Here is a 20,955-nt window from a genome sequence, read left to right on the forward strand (position 1 = left end):
TGTACTACTCTAGCACTTGTGCTGGCCTCATAGCATTAACCACCTAGTATAGAAATAAATTATATGTCTCTGTCCTCCCCTAGAATTGCTGGAGAGGCCTGTATCTTGTTCTTGTGATATCCACAATGCTTAACACATATATAATTAGATGCTCGATAAATATTGAATTGACCAAAATGGTCAAAAGAAAATAATTTTATACAGCTTTAAAATATGCCTATTATAAATTCCCTTTTACATTTAGAAATCTAGACAATAATTAGAATAGTAGAATATTAGAGTTGGAACGAACCTGAGAGATCATCTTATTTCATCTTCCTTGTTTTATAGCTAAGGAAGGCCCAAAGTGAAGGGGAGTGACTTGTTCAAGTGAGTGGGAGTGTAGGAAGAAGAACCTAGGTATCTTGACTCGTAGATGTTCTGTTGCCTCATGCACACATTTCAGAGTGCAGGTGTGCTAGAGCTGACTCGAGCTTTCTAGGGTAGATTTAGTTGAAAAAGTCGACGTGTTTTTAGATCTGGCATGGTTATTAGCACACAGACGTTATTTTATTCTGAGTTCTGATTACTTGCCATGTAGCACCAGAAATCATTTAGAAGACTTCACTACTCTTTTACTGAACATGACTTAATTGTTGGATCTGAGAAGAAAGTCATCAGGAGCAACTTGAGCTTAGGTCTGAAATTTAATTGGAATAGATTTTAAACTAGTAATTACACACTTTTTTTTGAGGGGGCATGCTTTCGTCAACTGGGAAATGGCATTCATTTTCTGTTGGATTAATCTGGTTTTTTTTTTGTTTTTTTTTTTCGGCTGCATGGCTTGTGGGATCTTAGTTCCCCAACCAGGGATTGAACCTGTGGCCTCTGCAGTGGAAGCTTGGAGACACAGCCACCGGACCACTGGGGAATTTCCTAATCTATTTTTTTTTTTAAAGATTCAGTAAACACATATATATATACAACTTAGAATTTGTCTTTCTTGACTTATGCATTGTGTGTTTTATTTATCTATTTATTTATTTTTTAACATCTTTATTGGAGTATAATTGCTTTACAATGGTGTGTTTGTTTCTGCTTTATAACAAAGTGAATCAGCTATACATATACATATATCCCCATATCTCTTCCCTCTTGCGTCTCCCTCCCTCCCACCCTCCCTATCCCACCCCTCTAGGTGGTGCTAGGTGGTCACAAAGCACCAAGCTGATCTCCCTGTGCTATGGGCTGCTTCCCACTAGTTATTGACTTTACATTTGGTAGTGTATATATGTCCATGCCACTCTCTCACTTTGTCCCAGCTTACCCTTCCCCCTCCCCATGTCCTCAAGTCCATTCTCTAGTGGGTCTGCGTCTTTATTCCTGTCCTGACCCTAGGTTCTTCATAAACATTTTTTTTTTTTTAGATTCCATATATATGTGTTAGCATTGTGTGTTTTAAAGAGGGGTATCTCTTACAGTACGGTCTTGAAAACAGTGAAATGCATTGAGGTTGAATGGGATGTGGAGCCAGAAGACTTAGACAGTAAAGCTTGGGCAAGTCCCAGTAACCTGGTTCCTCATGTAAAGTGGTGATAGTTATATACCCATCTCACAGGTAATTGTGAAATGTCAGAGAAGATCATGAAAGTTGAGATATTTTGTAATTTGTGAAATGTTAAAGAAAGAGTAGCCATTAAATTATTTGATGACTCAGCCCCAACTCTAACTTATATCTTCATCTCCTTTCATTGGAATGATTAAAGTTTGATTCATTTGCTTTCCTGTACTTGTCCTTAGGTAGAATTGGGGCAAAATGGGTAAGTATGTAGCGTGAACCCTGATTATATAAAGAGAATTTGAATGAAAGATGGGAAAATAATTATGGAAATCATTGGTCTGTTTTCAGCTGTTTCCCTGTGTGACTGTTAATCTTTGTAACAGCTCTACTTAGATTTTAAAACTAACTTCCTTCCTTCCTCCCTTCCTCCCCCCCTTTCTTTCTTTCTCTTTCTCTCTTTCTTTCTTTCCACACTTCTTCATTGTATATGTAGTATACATTTTCTAGCAGCTCTATTGGCTTATGAATTCTCATTACTAAATTTTCCACAGCCCACCATTCTGAAAGATAATTTTTCATAAAAGAAAGTTGTCTTTTATTTTGAAATAGGGGCTTCCCTGGTGGCGCAGTGGTTGAGAATCTGCCTGCCAATGCAGGGGACACGGGTTCGAGCCCTGGTCTGGGAAGATCCCACATGCCGCGGAACAACTAGGCCCGTGAGCCACAATTACTGAGCCTGCGCGTCTGGAGCCTGTGCTCCGCAACAAGAGAGGCTGCGATAGTGAGAGGCCCTCGCACCGCGATGAAGAGTGGCCCCCACTTGCCGCAAGTAGAGAAAAGCCCTCGTACAGAAACAAAGACCCAACACAGCCATAAATAAATAAATAAAAATTTAAAAAAAAAGTAGATTTATTTTGATATAAATTGATTGTTTTCTTCATTGCTCTCTTAAGGAAGCTGTTGGTTCTTGGGAAAGCACAAGTAATTCTTGGCTTTGCTTTTATAGGCTCAGATCACCATGAAAGTAATCCAAGGCTTATACAGTGGGGTCACTACTGTGGAACTAGATACTTTGGCTGCTGAAACAGCTGCGACCTTGACTACTAAGCACCCTGACTATGCCATCCTGGCAGCAAGGATTGCCGTCTCTAACTTGCACAAAGAAACAAAGAAAGTATTCAGTGGTGAGTCTAGAGGAAAAAGTTAGAAAGAATTTAGTATTCTCAGAAAATTTATAAGGGTACTAGTATGAAACCTTGAGTGTCAAAAAGAGAAGTTCCATCTTGTTTAAAAAAGCAAAGTGTGCAGGTTAGTGGCAGAGGGAGACTAGAACTTCCTATTTCTCCATGCTGCTGACCTGCTGCATGGAAGGGTCAATGGATACTTTTATCTTTTTGTTTCTTTTTTCTTTTTTTTTTGAAGCCCATCTTTAGATGCTTGGTGGTGGTGTGGTTGGAAAAAAGAATAATATTTATTGATAGTTTCTGGGTTAAACAAAGTGTTACAGTCAGTCTTTTGTCACCATTAGCACTCCCATTTTATAGCTCAGGGAATGTGGGCAAAGGAAGGTTAAATAATTTGTTAGGTATATAAAAAGTGGTATATAAGAAGTCAGCTGGTAGACTGAGAGTAGAAATCTTTCAGCTTTCAATTCCAGATCTGTTATATGGGGACTTAAACATTTTATCTCCCTCTTCAGTAGATTTATTGTAAAGATATCAGTTCTCCCAAAATTGACTATGGATTCAAGTCAAATTCAGTCAGAATGCCAGCTTTGCGTGTATGTGTATCATATGTATAAATGTAGAGGACTAAGTACTGCTATGATGTCTGGAAGAGAGAGGGCTTATTACTAAATGTGCATTTATAGAAGTAAAATGCCTGGGATGATAGGTTTTGAATTTAAAAATTTTTTTTTAAACATCTTTATTGGAGTATAATTGCTTTACAATGGTGTGTTACTTTCTGCTTTATAACAAAGTGAATCAGTTATACATATACATATATTCCCATATCTCTTCCCTCTTGCGTCCCTCCCTCCCACCCTCCCTATCCCACCCCTCTAGGTGGTCACAAAGCACCGAGCTGATCTCCCTGTGCTATGCGGCTGCTTCCCACTAGCTATCTATTTTACATTTAGTAGTGTATATATGTCCATGCCACTCTCTCACCCTGTCGCATCTTACCCTTCCCCCTCCCCATATCCCCAAGTCCATTCTCTAGTAGGTCTGTGTCTTTATTCCCGTCTTGCCACTAGGTTCTCCATGACCTTTTTTTTTTTTTTTCCCTTAGATTCCATATATATGTGTTAGCATACTGTATTTGTTTTTCTCTTTCTGACTTACTTCACTCTGTATGACAGACTCTAACTCCATCCACCTCACTACAAATACCTCCATTTCATTTCTTTTTATGGCTGAGTAATATTCCATTGTATATATGTGCCACATCTTCTTTATCCATTCATCCAATGATGGACACTTAGGTTGCTTCCATGTCCTGGCTATTGTAAATAGAGCCGCAATGAACATTTTGGTACATGACTCTTTTTGACCTATGGTTTTCTCAGGGTATATGCCCAGTAGTGGGATTGCTGGGTCGTATGGTAGTTCTATTTTTAGTTTTTTAAGGAACCTCCATACTGTTCTCCATAGTGGCTGTATCAATTTACATTCCCACCAACAGTGCAGGAGGGTTCCCTTTTCTCCACACCCTCTCCAGCATTTATTGTTTGTAGATTTTTTGATGATGGCCATTCTGACTGGTGTGAGATGATATCTCATTGTACTTTTGATTCGCATTTCTCTAACGATTAATGATGTTGAGCATTCTTTCATGTGTCTGTTGGCAATCTGTATATCTTCTTTGGAGAAATGTCTATTTAGGTCTTCTGCCCATTTTTGGATTGGGTTGTTTGTTTTTTTGTTATTGAGCTGCATGAGCTGCTTGTAAGTCTTGGAGATTAATCCTTTGTCAATTGCTTCATTTGCAAATATTTTCTCCCATTCTGAGGGTTGTCTTTTCATCTTGTTCATGGTTTCCCTTGCTGTGCAAAAGCTTTGAAGTTTCATTAGGTCCCATTTGTTTATTTTTGTTTTTATTTCCATTTCTCTAGGAAGTGGGTCAAAAAGGATCTTGCTGTGATTTATGTCATAGAGTGTTCTGCCTATGTTTTCCTCTAAGAGTTTGATAGTGTCTGGCCTTACATTTAGGTCTTTAATCCATTTTGAGTTTATTTTTGTGTATGGTGTCAGGGAGTGTTCTAATTTCATACTTTTACATGTACCTGTCCAGTTTTCCCAGCACCACTTATTGAAGAGTCTGTCTTTTCTCCACTGTATATGCTTGCCTCCTTTATCAAAGGTAAGGTGACCATATGTGCATGGGTTTATCTCTGGGCTTTCTATCCAGTTCCATTGATCTATGTTTCTGTTTTTGTGCCAGTACCAAACTGTCTTGATTACTGTAGCTTTGTAATATAGTCTGAAGTCAGGGAGCCTGATTCCTCCAGCTCCATTTTTCGTTCTCAAGATTGCTTTGGCTATTCGGGGTCTTTTGTGTTTCCATACAAATTGTGAAATTTTTTGTTCTAGTTCTGTGAAAAATGCCAGTAGAAGTTTGATAGGGATTGCATTGAATCTGTAGATTGCTTTGGGTAGTAGAGTCATTTTCACAATGTTGATTCTTCCAATCCAAGAACATGGTATATCTCTCCATCTATTTGTATCCTCTTTGATTTCTTTCATCAGTGTCTTATAATTTTCTGCATACAGGTCTTTTGTCTCCTTAGGTAGGTTTATTCCTAGATATTTTATTCTTTTCGTTGCAATGGTAAATGGGAGTGTTTTCTTAATTTCAGTTTCAGATTTTTCATCATTAGTGTATAGGAATGCAAGAGATTTCTGTGCATTAATTTTGTATCCTGCTACTTTACCAAGTTCATTGATTAGCTCTAGTAATTTTCTGGTAGCATCTTTAGGATTCTCTATGTATAGTATCATGTCATCTGCAAACAGTGACAGCTTTACTTCTTCTTTTCCGATTTGGATTCCTTTTATTTATTTTTCTTCTTTGATTGCTGTGGCTAACACTTCCAAAACTATGTTGAATAATAGTGGTGAGAGTGGGCAACCTTGTCTTGTTCCTGATCTTAGTGGAAATGGTTTCAGTTTTTCACCATTGAGGACCGTGTTGGCTGTGAGTTTGTCATATATGGCCTTTATGATGTTGAGGAAAGTTCCCTCTGCCTACTTTCTTCAGGGCTTTTATCATAAATGGGTGTTGAATTTTGTCGAAAGCTTTCTCTGCATCTATTGAGATGATCATATGGTTTTTCTCCTTCAATTTGTTAATATGATGTATCACGTTGATTGATTTGCGTATATTGAAGAATCCTTGCATTCCTGGAATAAACCCCACTTGATCATGGTGTATGATCCTTTTAATGTGCTGTTGGATTCTGTTTGCTAGTATTCTGTTGAGGATTTTTGCATCTATGTTCATCAGTGATATTGGCCTGTAGTTTTCTTTCTTTGTGACATCTTTGTCTGGTTTTGGTATCAGGGTGATGGTGGCCTCATAGAATGAGTTGGGGAGTGTTCCTCCCTCTGCAATATTGTGGAAGAGTTTGAGAAGGATAGGTGTTAGCTCTTCTCTAAATGTTTGATAGAATTCGCCTGTGAAGCCATCTGGTCCTGGGCTTTTGTTTGTTGGAAGATTTTTAATCACAATTTCAATTTCAGTGCTTGTGATTGGTCTGTTCATATTTTCTATTTCTCCCTGGTTCAGTCTTGGCAGGTTGTGCATTTCTAAGAATCCATTTCTTCCAGGTTGTCCATTTTATTGGCATAGAGTTGCTTGTAGTAATCTCTCATGATCGTTTGTATTTCTGCAGTGTCAGTGGTTACTTCTCCTTTTTCATTTCTAATTCTATTGATTTGAGTCTTCTCCCTTTTTCTCTTGATGAGTCTGGCTAATGGTTTGTCAATTTTGTTTATTGTCTCAAAGAACCAGCTTTTAGTTCTGTTGACCTTTGCTATTGTTTCCTTCATTTCTTTTTCATTTATTTCTGATCTGATCTTTATGATTTCTTTCCTTCTGCTAGCTTTGGGTTTTTTTTGTTCTTCTTTCTCTAATTGCTTTAGGTGCAAGGTTAGGTTGTTTATTCGAGATGTTCCCTGTTTCTTGATGTAGGCTTGTATTGCTATAAACTTCCCTCTTAGCACTGCTTTTGCTGCATCCCATAGGTTTTGAGTCGTCGTGTCTCCATTGTCATTTGTTTCTAGGTATTTTTTGATCTCCCCTTTGATTTATTCAGTGATCACTTCGTTATTAAGTAATGTATTGTGTAGCCTCCATGTGTTTGTATTTTTTAAAGATCTTTTCCTATAATTGATATCTAGTCTCATAGCGTTGTGGTCGGAAAAGATACTTGATACGATTTCAATTTTCTTAAATTTACCAGGGCTTGATTTGTGACCCAAGATATGATCTATCCTGGAGAATGTTCCATGAGCACTTGAGAAAAATGTGTATTCTGTTGTTTTTGGGTGGAATGTCCTATAAATATCAATTAAGTCCATCTTGTTTAATGTATCATTTAAAGCTTGTGTTTCCTTATTTATTTTCATTTTGGATGATCTGTCCATTGGTGAAAGTGGGGTGTTAAAGTCCCCTACTATGATTGTGTTACTGGTGATTTCCCCTTTTATGGCTGTTAGTGTTTACCTTATGTATTGAGTTGCTCCTATGTTGGGTGCATAAATATTTACAATTGTTATACCTTCTTCTTGGATCGATCCCTTGATCATTATATAGTGTCCTTCTTTGTCTCTTGTAATAGTCTTTATTTTAAAGTCTATTTTGTCTGATATGAGAATTGCTACTCCAGCTTTCTTTTGATTTCTATTTGCATGAAATATCTTTTTCCATCCCCTCACTTTTCAGTCTGTATGTGTCTCTAGGTCTGAAGTGGGTCTCTTGTAGACAGCATATATATGGGTCATGTTTTTGTATCCATTCAGCCAGTCTGTGTCTTTTGGTGGGAGCATTTAATCCATTTACATGTAAGGTAATTATCGATATGTATGTTCCTATTCCCATTTTCTTAAATGTTTTGGGTTTGTTATTGTAGGTGTTTTCCTTCTCTTGTGTTTCTTGCCTAGAGAAGTTCCTTTAGCATTTGTTGTAAAGCTGGTTTGGTGGTGCTGAACTCTCTCAGCTTTTGCTTGTCTGTAAAGGTTTTAATTTCTCCATCAAATCTGAATGAGATCCTTGCTGGGTAGAGTAATCTTGGTTGTAGGTTTTTCTCCTTCATCACTTTAAGTATATCCTGCCACTCCCTTCTGGCTTGCAGAGTTTCTGCTGAAAGATCAGCTGTTAACCTTATGGGGATTCCCTTGTGTGTTATTTGTTGTTTTTCCCTTGCTGCTTTTAATGTGTTTTCTTTATATTTAATTTTTGATAGTTTGATTAATATGTGTCTTGGTGTGTTTCTCCTTGGATTTATCCTGTATGGGGCTCTCTGTGCTTCCAGGACTTGATTAACTATTTCCTTTCCCATATTAGGGAAGTTTTCAACTATAATCTCTTCAAATATTTTCTCAGTCCCTTAATTTTTCTCTTCTTCTTCTGGGACCCCTATAATTCGAATGTTGGTGTGTTTAATGTTGTCCCAGAGGTCCCTGAGACTGTCCTCAGTTCTTTTCATTCTTTTTTCTTTATTCTGCTCTGCAGTAGTTATTTCCACTATTTTATCTTCCAGGTCACTTATCCGTTCTTCTGCCTCAGTTATTCTGCTATTGATCCCGTCTAGAGTATTTTTAATTTCATTTATTGTGTTTTTCATCATTTCTTGGCTCCTCTTTAGTTCTTCTACGTCCTTGTTAAATGTTTCTTGCATTTTGTCTATTCTATTTCCAAGATTTTGGATCATCTTTACTATCGTTATTCTGAATTCTTTTTCAGGTAGACTGCCTATTTCCTCTTCATTTGTTAGGTCTGGTGTGTTTTGACCCTGCTCCTTCATCTGCTGTGTGTTTTTCTGTCTTCTCATTTTGCTTATCTTACTGTGTTTGGGGTCTCCTTTTCACAGGCTGCAGGTTTGTAGTTCCCGTTGTTTTTGGTATCTGTCCCCAGTGGCTAAGGTTGGTTCAGTGGGTTGTGTAGGCTTCCTGGTGGAGGGGACTAGTGCCTGTGTTCTGGTGGATGAGGCTGGATCTTGCCTTTCTGGTGGGCACGTCCACGTCTGGTGGTGTGTTTTGGGGTGTCTGTGGCCTTATTATGGTTTTAGGCAGCCTCTGTGCTAATGGATGGGGCTGTGTTCCTGTCTTGCTAGTTGTTTGGCGTAGGGTGTCCAGCACTGTAGCTTGCTGGTCGTTGAGTAGAGCTGGGTCTTGGCGTTGAGATGGAGATCTCTGGGAGATTTCCGCCGTTTGCTATTACGTGGAGCTGGGAGGTCTCTTGTGGACCAGTGTCCTGAACTTGGCTCTCCCACCTCAGAGGCACAGCCCTGATGCCTGGCTGGAGCACCAAGAGCCTTTCATCCACATGGCTCAGAATAAAAGGGAGAAAAAATAGAAAGAAAGAAAGAAAGAGGATAAAATAAAATAAAGCTATTATAATAAAAAATAAGAAAAAAAATTATTAAGAAAAAATTTATTAAGAAAAAATTATTTAAAATTTTTAAAATAAATATTAATTTTTATAATAAAAATAAGAAAAAAATTATTAAGTAACAAATTTATGAAGAAAAAAATTTTTTAATTTTTTAAAATAATAAATATGAAAAAACTTATTACAAAAAAATTTTTTTTAATTTTTAGAAATAGAAAATAAGGAAAAAATTATTAAGAAATCATTTATTAAGAAAAAGAATTTTTTAAGTACAAAAAAAAAAAAAAAATGGACAGACCGAACCCTAGGACAAATGGTGAAAGCAAAGCTATACAGACAAAATCTCACCCAGAAGCATACACATATACACTCAGAAAAAAAGGAAAAGGGGAAAAATTAATATATCCTGCTCCCAAAGTCCACCTCCTGAATTTGGGATGATTCGTTGTCTATTCAGGTATTCCACAGATGCAGGTACATCAAGTTGTTTGTGGAGCTTTAATCCACTGCTTCTGAGGCTGCTGGGAGAGATTTCCGTTTCTCTTCTTTGTTCGCACAGCTCCCGGGGTTCAGCTTTGGATTTGGCCCCGCCTCTGCCTGTAGGTCGCCTGAGGGCATCTGTTCTTTGCTCAGACTTGACGGGGTTAAAGGAGCAGCTGCTTCGGGGGCTCTGGCTCACTCAGGCGGGGGGGAGGGAGGGGTATGGAGGCGGGGCGAGCCTGCGGCGGCAGAGGCCGGCGTGACGTTGCAGCAGCCTGAGGCGCGCTGTGCGTTCTCCCGGGGAAGTTGTCCCTGGATCACGGGAGCCTGGCAGTGGCGGGCTGCACAGGCTCCCGGGAGGGGAGGTGTGGAGAGTGACCTGTGCTTGCACACAGGCTTCTTGGTGGCGGCAGCAGCAGCCTTAGCGTCTCATGCCCGTCTCTGGGGTCCGCGCTGTTAGCTGCGGCTCGCGCCCGCCTCTGGGGTCCGCGCTGATAGCTGCGGCTCGCGCCCGTCTGTGGAGCTCATTTAGGCGGCGCTCTGAATCCCCTCTCCTTGAGCACCGCGAAACAAAGAGGCAAGAAAATGTCTCTTGCCTCTTGGCAGCTGCAGACTTTTTCCCGGACTCCCTCCCGGCTAGCTGTGGTGCGCTAACCCCTTCAGGCTGTGTTCACGCCGCCAACCCCAGTCCTCTCCCTGGGATCCGCCTGAAGCCTGAGCCTCAGCTCCCAGCCCCCCGCCCGCCCCGGCGGGGGAGCAGACAAGCCTCTCGGGCTGGTGAGTGCTGCTCGGCGCCGAGCCTCTGTGCGTGAATCTCTCCGCTTTGCCCTCCGCACCCCTGTTGCTGTGCTCTCCTCCGTGGCTCCGAAGCTTCCCCCCTCCGCCACCCGCAGTCTCTGCCCACGAATGGGCTCCTAGTGTGTGGAAACCTTTCCTCTTTCACAGCTCCCTCCCACTGGTGCAGGTCCTGTCCCTATTCTTTTGTCTCTGTTATTTCTTTTTTCTTTTGCCCTACCCAAGTACGTGGGGAGTTTCTTGCCTTTTGGGAGGTCTGACGTCTTCTGCCAGCGTTCAGTGGGTGTTCTGTAGGAGCAGTTCCACGTGTAGATGTATTTCTAATGTATCTGTGGGAAGGAAGGTGATCTTCGCGTCTTACTCTTCCGCCATCTTGCCCAGACCCCCAGATTTTGAATTTTAAGTTGAGTTTCTGTTTTGTTAGGATAAAAAAAAACTTGAGAAGAGGTTATAATTTCTGTTTTTCTTTATTTTCAACCAGTAATTCTCAATGGGGTTATATGTCAGAATCATCTGGCAGTCTTTTTCAAACTACAGGAGCCTATGCTCACTCTAACTCTGGAAGATTGTTTCCTTATTTAGCTTATAAATATATAAATTTCCTTATATGTTTATTAAACGTCTGTATGTTCATTGAGCACTTTCTGTGCTAGGTACTAAGGTGGGTTGGGATGAAAAACGGTTGAGAACCACTGTTTTTAACTGTTACCTGAAGATTGAATTAGCTGTTAAGTGATTTTGATATTTTAATTTTCTGTTGTTTTGTTTTTAGATGTAATGGAAGACCTCTTCAACTACATAAATCCACATAATGGCAAACACTCTCCCATGGTGGCCAAGTCAACAGTGGATATTGTTTTGGCCAATAAAGATGTATGTATAATGCTTTTCTGGTGAAAAATTTTTTATAGATTCTTTTTTTTTAAGACAATAAGGACATTTTTAGAAATTTAAACACTACAAGAGATAGAGATAAAAAGTAATTCTTTCTGCTTCTCTGAATCCTTGTTTTCCTCTCTAGAAACAACAACATTTTGTCATTTTAAAATGTATTTTTCCAGAGCTGTTCTATAATACACGTATGTGTACCTTTATTTTTCCTTTTAGTGGTAGTGTACTGTGCATACTATTCCTTCTGTTACTTTTTCACTTGCAAGTATATCTTAGAGATAGTTCTTTATTAGCATTTATGAATTACCTGTGTAGAATTCCATTCTATAGCTGTATCATCATTATACATATATGTAAGAATTGCTCTAGTGATGAGTATTTGTTTTCCATTTTTCGCTGCAGTGAATATCCTTGTATGGTAGTGCTTTACTCGTAGATGAGTGTATCGGTAAGGTAAATCCCTTAAGTGGAATTGCTGAGCCAAAGAGTATGTACATTTAAAATTTTAGTAGACATTGCCAAACTGACATCCAAAAAGGTGGTCCAGGTAAAATTTTGAAAGATCTTCTTGCTCAGCAACTTAAAAATTATCTATTTGTGTTTCAACCCCTTTCTTAACTACAACCCAGAGGACAGAAGGGAAAAGATGGGTAGGTCCAGCCAGCCCCTTTGCGCACAGGATTTATTTATCATCGATATCTGCACAGATTAGAAACCACTTTTAACTGTAGGTAATAGAATGATTAGTCGGCTGTCTCTAAATAGGTATCTGATGTTAAAGAGACTGAGAGAAAACTGAGTTGTGTGTTGTTCATATGTATAATCTTGAAGACAGGTGAAAAACAAAAATAAAACGACAACAGCAAAAACCTGTATCTAAAAAATAAATATTGATAATCAAGTATTTCAGTTCTCCATTATTCATGCAAGGCCCCTACCTGTCTTTGGCAGCAAAGATGCCCTTAAAAATTTAAGAGGAAGGGAAGAGTTTTGTATAGATTTTTCAAGTCCTTGGACATGGATCCTTATATGGAAACACTGATAGTATTTTGAAAGACTGGCTCCACATTTCTCCATCCAAAATGATTATTTGTACCTAATTGCTTTTGTTTTCTTTAAACGGCTCTATAGCCTACAAAAGCTTGTAACAACGGCCAGTTCTGCTTTAAAATATTACTGTCACAGCAGTAGTTTGTTTAAAACCTGTTAAAGGACCATGGATTTGATGAGCCTTAGAATTAACGTAATTATTTATCTTATATATTGTTATGTGCAGTTTAAAATGGAAGATAAAAATACATATTAGTAATTATATGGCTCCAATACTTTTGGAGTAATAGCTAATCTAAAAACATGTTTAAGGGTGATAATATAGTCCCTTTTATGCTCATGTTCTTTCCCTCTTTAGAGATGTACTGTAAACATAATAGGGAAAGTTTGGAAAGTCACATACATATTTATATACAACTTATACTTACAAGTTTTCTTCTGATCTTTTAATGTACATGTTTTTAAACCTAATTAGGATACTCAATTTATATAATTTTTTTTTTCTTGACATCAGGTATGGATTTCTATTCTACAACAGTAATACTTAGTGTTATCTCTTTTATATTCTATGTCAATTTTAGTTCTGGAGTCAGGGCTGAAAGATACTAGAGTTTGTGAAAATAAGTCTAGTTATCTTAATTATGGGTTTGTTTTTTTCTTTTACCTTCACCAGCGCCTGAATTCTGCCATTATCTATGACCGAGATTTCTCTTATAATTACTTTGGCTTTAAGGTAAATAATGGGTTTCAAATAAGTGGGAATTCCTCCTTGAATCAGGAAATACAGGTTTTTGTTTATGTTTTAGTGATACAATTATAGAGGTAGTAATTTGTTGGGAGTTGGGGGACCTGTGGGATTAGTGGGGTTAGGTTGGTGGTGGTTGTTTGAATTACAGAAAGATAGCTTATTCATTTGCAGTTTTCAAATTTTCCAAATATTACTTCTGGATACCTTTGGAGTTATGCAGATAATTTGCCAGAATGATTCCATATTCTACTGTTTATGCAACAACTGTTTATTGAATTCCTACTATGTGCCAAGTGCTTTTCTAGGTACTTTTGTGTTGATAAACAGTATTATGTAGTGATTGAGAACATGAATGTAGGTGTCAGACCACCTGGGTTCAAATCTCTGCTCCATTTCTTATTAGCAAGATACTTAATCTCTCTGTCCTCAGTTTCCTCACCTTTAGAATGGGGATAATAATAAAATTTCAACAGCAAATTCTCTTGAGGAGTAAGTGAGTGTGTGTGTTGCTTTGATCAGTGCCTAGCCTGTTATAAGCACTTCATAAATGTTAACCATTATGATGCGGTGATGAATACTACAACTTCTGCTATTAACATTATACGTATTAATATAGAGCTGGCTTTTTCCAGAAATTTTCAGGCAGTCTTTTCCAAAACAAATAGCCAATTGATAATGTTCCAAGCTAAAGCTAGTAAAACGAAATATGCTATTCTTGTCATTTAAGATTATATTAAAAACGGAGAAGATTTAAATAGATTGCCTTATTGTAATGATATATCTACTATGTCTTTAAAAACTATGCTCTGGAAGTTTTTTGTTGTTTTGCTTTTTCTAGACGCTGGAGCGATCCTATTTGTTGAAGATCAGTGGAAAAGGTGAGACATTAATGTGTTTGTGTGTTACATCTTCTATTCATTATATTGAAAATAGAGCTTTGAGCTATTAGCCTTAACACTTCTATTTAAACTCTAAATAACATTTTAAACTTTAGGTTTAGTTTATGAATAATTTTGCTGCTTATTGGTGTAAAATTTTTAAAATTGCCTTTTGGTGTTCCTTTTTTTGACTCAAGTACATATCTCAGCCTAGTTTTTCTGACATGTCCCATTATGTGAAAATTCCTCTTTTGTTTTTAGTGGCTGAAAGACCACAGCATATGTTGATGAGGGTATCTGTGGGCATTCACAAAGAAGATATTGATGCTGCTATTGAAACATACAACCTTCTTTCTGAGAAGTGGTTTACCCATGCCTCTCCCACTCTCTTCAATGCTGGCACCAACCGCCCACAACTTTCTAGGTATGCGTCATCTATAGTCGCTTTTAATGTTCTGAAATGCTTTTGCTAGGGAAATAAACCTTGACCTGAAGAAACTAGGCAGTTCCTCACATAAAAATTAATTTGATATACATTTAATCACTCCTGTTCTGATTAAATGAGATTTACTTTCTGGAAAGCTCTCTTACTGCAATGTGGTAAATGAATTGAAGAGAGACAAATGCCGATAATGAAATTTTAAACATGATTGTGGTGATGGTTGTACAACTCTGTGAATATACTACAAACCATTAATTGTACACTTTAAATGGGGAGTTGTATGGTATGTGAATTATATCTCAATAAAGCTTTTTTTTTTTAAAGTAGATACTGACAGTAATTAGAAGACTCTAATCGTAGTCTGTATGAGAGATTATGGTATTTTGGGTTAGGGAGGTGAAAGTAGAGATTGAGAGAAATAGACAAATTCAGGAGATTTGGGAGGTAAAATTGATAGAATTTGATGATTTGGATATGAGTCAAGAGTGGTTCCTGAGTTTATGGGTAGAGTAACAGGATTTATTATGGTGCTATTTTCTGAGAAAGGAAACACTGGAATGGAGTCTGGTAATTTGTAAAAAAAAAAAAAAAAGACTAATACACTAATACACCCTAAGCAAGTTTGTTTATCCAAGGAACTCAAGGATATGCGAACATCAAAAGGTGTATTAGGGCTTCCCTGGTGGCGCAGTGGTTAAGAATCTGCCTGCCAATGCAGGGGACACGGGTTCGAGCCCTGGTCCGGGAAGATCCCACGTGCTGCAGAGCAACTAAGCCCATGTGCTGCCACTACTGAGTCCATGCGCCACAACTACTGAGCCTGCACGCCACAACTACCGGAGCCCGTGCTCCGCAACAAGAGAAGCCACTGCAATGAGAAGCCCGTGCACCACAATGAAGAGTAGCCCCTGCTAGCTGCAACTAGAGAAAGCCCGCGTGCAGGAACAAAGACCCAATGCAGCCAAAAATAAATAAATAAAATAAATAAATTTATATTTTAAAAAAAGTGTATTAATGTAATTCATTGCACTAACATTTTATATCATTTAATACTTTCATAATAAAAAAACTAGCAAAATAGATATAGAAAATAACTTCCTTTATTTGGTAAAAGATAATCCACTAAAAACTTAGATCTATTGGACCTCTGTTTTCAGCATTGTAGTGGAGGCCTGAGCCAGCATTGTAAGATAAGAAAAAAAAAGATTGGAAATGAGGGAACAAAACTGTAATGATTCCTGAAGAGCATCTACAGACAAATTATTAGAATTAAAAAGATTTCAGCAGAATATCTGGATGTAAATTCAACATAAATTAATCAGTTGAGTTTCTGTACTTTAGCTGTTAGAAGATTTAAGTTTAAAACATATCATAAATACTGGAAGGTACCCAAGAATAAATCTAATGAAAGGTGTGTAAGGCTTTTAAGGAAAAAATTCTAAAATGTAATTGAAGGACGTTAAAAAACAAATAAATGGAGAGTGATCTTACATTCATAAACGGATTTAATATTGTAACAATGTCAGTTTTTCCCAAGTTAATCTATAGTTTCAGTGTAATTCCAGTCACAATTTCAACATGCTGATTCTAAAATTTATATGGAAGAGCAAAAGGCTAAGAATAATCTAGTGCTGCTCAAAGATATCAGGTCCTAATCCCTGGAACCTGTAAATGTTACTTTATAAGGAAACCAGTCTTTGCAGTTATGATTAAGAAAGATCTTGACATAGGGAGATTATCCTGAATTATTCAGGTGGGCCCTGAATCCAGTAAAAATATCCTTATAAGAGAGAGGTTGAGGGAGATATGATACATACAGAAGAAAAGAAGACAGTGTGTAGATAGAGGCAGAAATTGGAGTGATGGGGCTACAAGCAAAGGAGCCACCAGAAACTGGAAGAGGCAAGGAATATATCCTCCCCTAGAGCCTCTGGAGGAATGTTCTTGATTTTGACCCAGTGAAACTGATGTTGAACTTCTGGCCTCCTGAACTGTGAGAGAATAAATTTCTATATTAAGCCACTGAGTTAGTGGTATTTGTTAGGACAGCTACAGGAAACTAATATAAATAGCAAGATAGTTTTGAAGAAAAAGTCCTACCAGATTTCAAGACCACTATAAACGCATGGTTTGTCTATCCCAGAGTAAATACCATACTTTATGATATTTACTCTGGGATAGTGTAGTATTTGCTCTGGCCACTGGAACATAACAGAGAGCTCAAAAAGAGATTCAGGCTTATATGGGAACTTGATGAATAACAGGGTGTCATTGCATTTCATTGGGAAAACAGTGCTAAGGAAATTGGTTATCCTATGGGGAAAAGTATAATTAGATTTCCCTTCTTCATGCCATATATAGAAATAAATTCAAGAGAATGTGAAAGTAAAATCTTTTAGAAGAACATATAGAGAAAATAAATATTTTCCTCCCCAACTTTTTAATATGAATTTCAAACATTCAGAAAATTTAAAGAAAAGGACAGTGAACTCCACCCATACACTCACTTCTGCCTAGATAAAAAAAATTACTGGGGCTTCCCTAGTGGCGCGGTGGTTGAGAATCTGCCTGCCAATGCAGGGGACACGGGTTCGAGCCCTGGTCTGGGAAGATCCCACATGCCATGGAGCAACTGGGCCCGTGAGCCACAACTACTGAGTCTGCGCGTCTGGAGCCTGTGCTCCGCAACAAGAGAGGCCGTGATAGTGAGAGGCCCGCGCACCGCGATGAAGAGTGGCCCCCGCTTGCCGCAACTAGAGAAAGCCCTCGCACAGAAACGAAGACCCAACACAGTCAAAAATAAGTAAATTTAAAAAAAAATTACTAACATTTTGCCATATATATGTATTTTTTATCTTTAAAATTAAAAAAAAATTTTTTTTGGCTGAGTCATTTGAAAGTGAGCTGCAGACATGACTATCAACTTACATCTTGGTAGATTATATATGACCTCAGAGTAGTGAAGGATTTCTTAAAATAGATATAATAAGCAAACAATATAAGGGAAAATTTGACTACACTAAAATTTAAAACTTCTGTGAACCAAATACCGTGAAAAAAGTTTCAGACTGGGAGAAGATATTTGCAATGTATGTTAACTGTTGAAGGATTATAAGAAAGACACAAAACCAAATAGAAACATGGGCTAATTTGTGGAAGAAACTGATTGGCTAATAAACACGTGAGATGATGATAAACTTTGCTGGTGATTAAGAAAATGAAAGTTAACATCATAATGAGATATTTCATACCCAACAGATTGATACAAATTAAAAGGCTGATAATAGTATTGGCAAGAATGTGGAACATAGGGAACTCTCATGCATTGCTAGATGGAGTATACTTACCCATTCACTTTGGAGAATGGGAACACATGCATATCTTTTGACCCAGAAATTCCTCTCCTAGGTTTATACCCTATAGAAATCCTTAGACATAAGCACAAGGAGATATGTTTAAGAACTTTCACAGCAGCATTGTTTAGAATAGCAAACAAATTGGAAATAATCCAAATGTCCACCAGCAGGCAAATGGACAAATATATTGGTATATTCATACAATGGAATACCTTACAGCAGTGAAAATAAACTAGTCCTATATGTATCAGTAGGAATGAATCTCTAACAGTATTGAGTTAAATAAAAGCGGGTTACAGAAAGATAAATTAATATGGAACCAGAAATTTTAAAAATGTGGAACATATGTCAATGCTAAAAGAACGTAGAAAGGCATGGAAATGGTATATGATTGTAATTAGGTTATATTTGTAGTATCTTATTTCTTGAGGTAGGTGGTAAATACAAAGTATATGTTATATTTTTCTCTATACCTTTCTGAATATCTGAATATTTAATAGAAAAAGTCAACAGAGTCCATCTGATTGGTTGAATATTTAAGTTAGTGAAGGGATCATTGGAAGACTAAGGTTCCTGGGGTAGGAGGATAAGATCCAAAGCACAGGTAGAACGGTTGTCTTCAAAAAGACTGTAAGGAAGCTAAATTTTGATGGACATACCAAATTTGGTTCAGTATTGGATAGGTGGGGTTTTTTTCATAAATGTTTAATTTTTCTTGGCTTACTAATAGGTTGAAAAGGTGTTATGTATGCTTAGGAATTTACATGAGAAAATGTTATAATGGCACATTTGCAGTCTGGTGAACATGGAAGGTAATATTTTTAGACTTATCTCTAAGCCTTCCTTCCAGGAAGGCTTCTAGGGTAGGCAGCAAGGTGATTTTAAAACAATATATGTTGATATATGTTATTGTGTCATATCCAGTAAAAAGTTTTGTTTTTCTCCTTCTAAAAACCCCTAGGAATTTTGTAAGCTTCAAATTGTTTATTTGCCTAACTCACTGTCTTTGGATTATATAGTCATTTTTTGATTCTGCTTTGCTTCGGTTCCTTGCTGAGTTGTGACTTTTTTCCCCTGTAGCTGTTTCCTTCTGAGTATGAAAGATGATAGCATTGAAGGCATTTATGACACTCTAAAGCAGTGTGCATTGATATCCAAGTCGGCTGGGGGAATTGGTGTTGCTGTGAGTTGTATTCGAGCTACTGGCAGCTACATTGCTGGGGTAAGCCTCTGTTGTGTGACTAAAAATGTATAGGCTTGGGCTTCCCTGGTGGCGCAGTGGTTGAGAATCTGCCTGCCAATGCAGGGGACACGGGTTCGAGCCCTGGTCTGGGAAGATCCCACATGCCACGGAGCAACGAAGCCCGTGTGCCACAACTACTGAGCCTGCGCGTCTGCAGCCTGTGCTCCACAGCAAGAGAGGCCGCGATAGTGAGAGGCCCGCGCACCGCGGTGAATAGTGGCCCCCGCTTGCCGCAACTAGAGAAAGCCCTCGCACAGAAACTAAGACCCAACACAGCCAAAAATAAATAAATAGATAAATAAATTAAAAAAAAATAAATAAAAATGTATAGGCTTAGAGAGATTCAGGTCCATAAGCAACCAGGCTTGTGATTGAGAGGGCATTTGCTGGGGCTTGGGAGACCTGGATTTCTGTTAATTACTTACTGGCTGTGTGACTTAGACTGAGTAATTTCACTACTTCTGGTCTCATTTTCATCTGTCTTATTAGAGGTTGATTAGATGGTCTCTAGGGTCAGATTTTGGAATCCTGATTTATTTTAGCAATAATGATAGCATTATTATTATTCATTGCTCACTACATGCTGAATCTGTTATAAAAGTTTTATGTGAATTACACATTTAACCCTTACTACAGCCTTATGAGATAGATATCATTACGGACACAGTAAACTTTATTCCTTACAGTAACTTTGTGAGTATAGCCACAGAGTCTTCATTTGATAAGTGAGGAAGCTGAAGCTTAGAAAGTTAAATTACTTCCAGAGATTAGTCACTTAATATGTGATAGAGCCAAGATTCAAGCTTTAAACATTGTCGCTTTATGAGGTAAATTTCATCTCTTCTAGTTCACTGTTCACTGGGAGTCAAGACCATGGTTTCGAGTAGAATCTAAAAAATAATACAAATGGATGCATATGCAAAACAGAAACAGACTCACAGATAAAGAAAACAAACTTGTGGTTACTGAAGGGGAGCGAGAAGGGGGGAGGGACAAATTAGGGGCATGGGATTAACAGATACAAACTGCTATATATTAAAATGTATAAGCAACCAGGATCTACTGTGTAGCACAGGGAATTATACCCATTATATTGTAATAACCTATAATGGAGTATAATATGCAAAAATGCTGAATCACTGTGCTGTACACCTGAAACTAACTATTGTAAATCAACCATACTTCAATTAGAAAAAAAAAGAAAAAAGTAGTGGTTTTGGGTAAGTCCTGGATTTAAATCCTATCTTCACTAATTACTAGTAGTGTGGCCTAGTGCAAGTTATTTTACATCTCTGAGTTTGTTTCCTCCTCTGTAAGGTGAAGAAAATATCTAACCCTATAGAATAAAGTTAGAGTCCAGAAGAAAACCATTCCATTATGTGGTGTTCATTATATAATAGTAGGGTGAGCCATTGCTCACTTATCTTTCTAGGCTGTTTAAAGGCTTGCCTTGGGGTTAGAAGGATTATTTTTAAAATTTGATGAGGTATCTTCTAGTCTTAGGAGTTTATGTATTTTTTTCATCTTCATTCTAGAATCCATTTATTGCTGAGAATCTCCATTTACCTTATTGTCTTGATTTATCCATTGCATATAATTCTTATTGTAAATTGCCTTGAATTCTTTTGGGAAAAAGATACTGTAGTAGCGTTTTTACTCTACCCCAAAGTATTTCTTTATATAATGACCTTTTGAAGGTGTGGGGTTTAAATTTAGCTATCCTGATTTTGGATTCTTTTGACTTGTAGTTGTTATTTCTCATTGTAAATTAGAGATGCCATGAAATAACTTTGTACATAATTGTGATTTATTCAGCAAAATTTTATTTTATGTTGGGCATTATGTTTTAAAAGCAGAGGGAGAGATGGGGAGCAGATGAAACTGTAGACTGGGAGAGAGTGATATGTCCACTGTTGAA

General features: G+C 37.7%; 1 protein-coding gene across 6 annotated transcripts in view; it reads left to right on the plus strand.

Moving 5' to 3' along the window:
• The window catches only part of RRM1 (ribonucleotide reductase catalytic subunit M1), a 42,280-nt gene that overhangs the window by 7,027 nt on the left and 14,298 nt on the right, over positions 1 to 20,955 (plus strand). For 4 of the 6 annotated variants that reach the window (XM_082411392.1, XM_082411389.1, XM_082411390.1 and 1 more), the window contains 6 exons: positions 2,547 to 2,724; positions 11,202 to 11,302; positions 13,044 to 13,103; positions 13,957 to 13,996; positions 14,258 to 14,420; positions 18,875 to 19,016. In XM_082411392.1, coding sequence (XP_082267518.1) covers positions 2,547 to 2,724; positions 11,202 to 11,302; positions 13,044 to 13,103; positions 13,957 to 13,996; positions 14,258 to 14,420; positions 18,875 to 19,016 — 684 coding nt within the window. The remainder of the gene's footprint in view (positions 1 to 2,546; positions 2,725 to 11,201; positions 11,303 to 13,043; positions 13,104 to 13,956; positions 13,997 to 14,257; positions 14,421 to 18,874; positions 19,017 to 20,955) is intronic. The other 2 variants (XM_082411393.1, XM_082411394.1) reach the window with 1 other exon arrangement.

Source organism: Balaenoptera physalus (assembly GCF_965194825.1).
Source record: "Balaenoptera physalus genome assembly, chromosome: 10".
Lineage (NCBI taxonomy): Eukaryota > Metazoa > Chordata > Mammalia > Artiodactyla > Balaenopteridae > Balaenoptera > Balaenoptera physalus.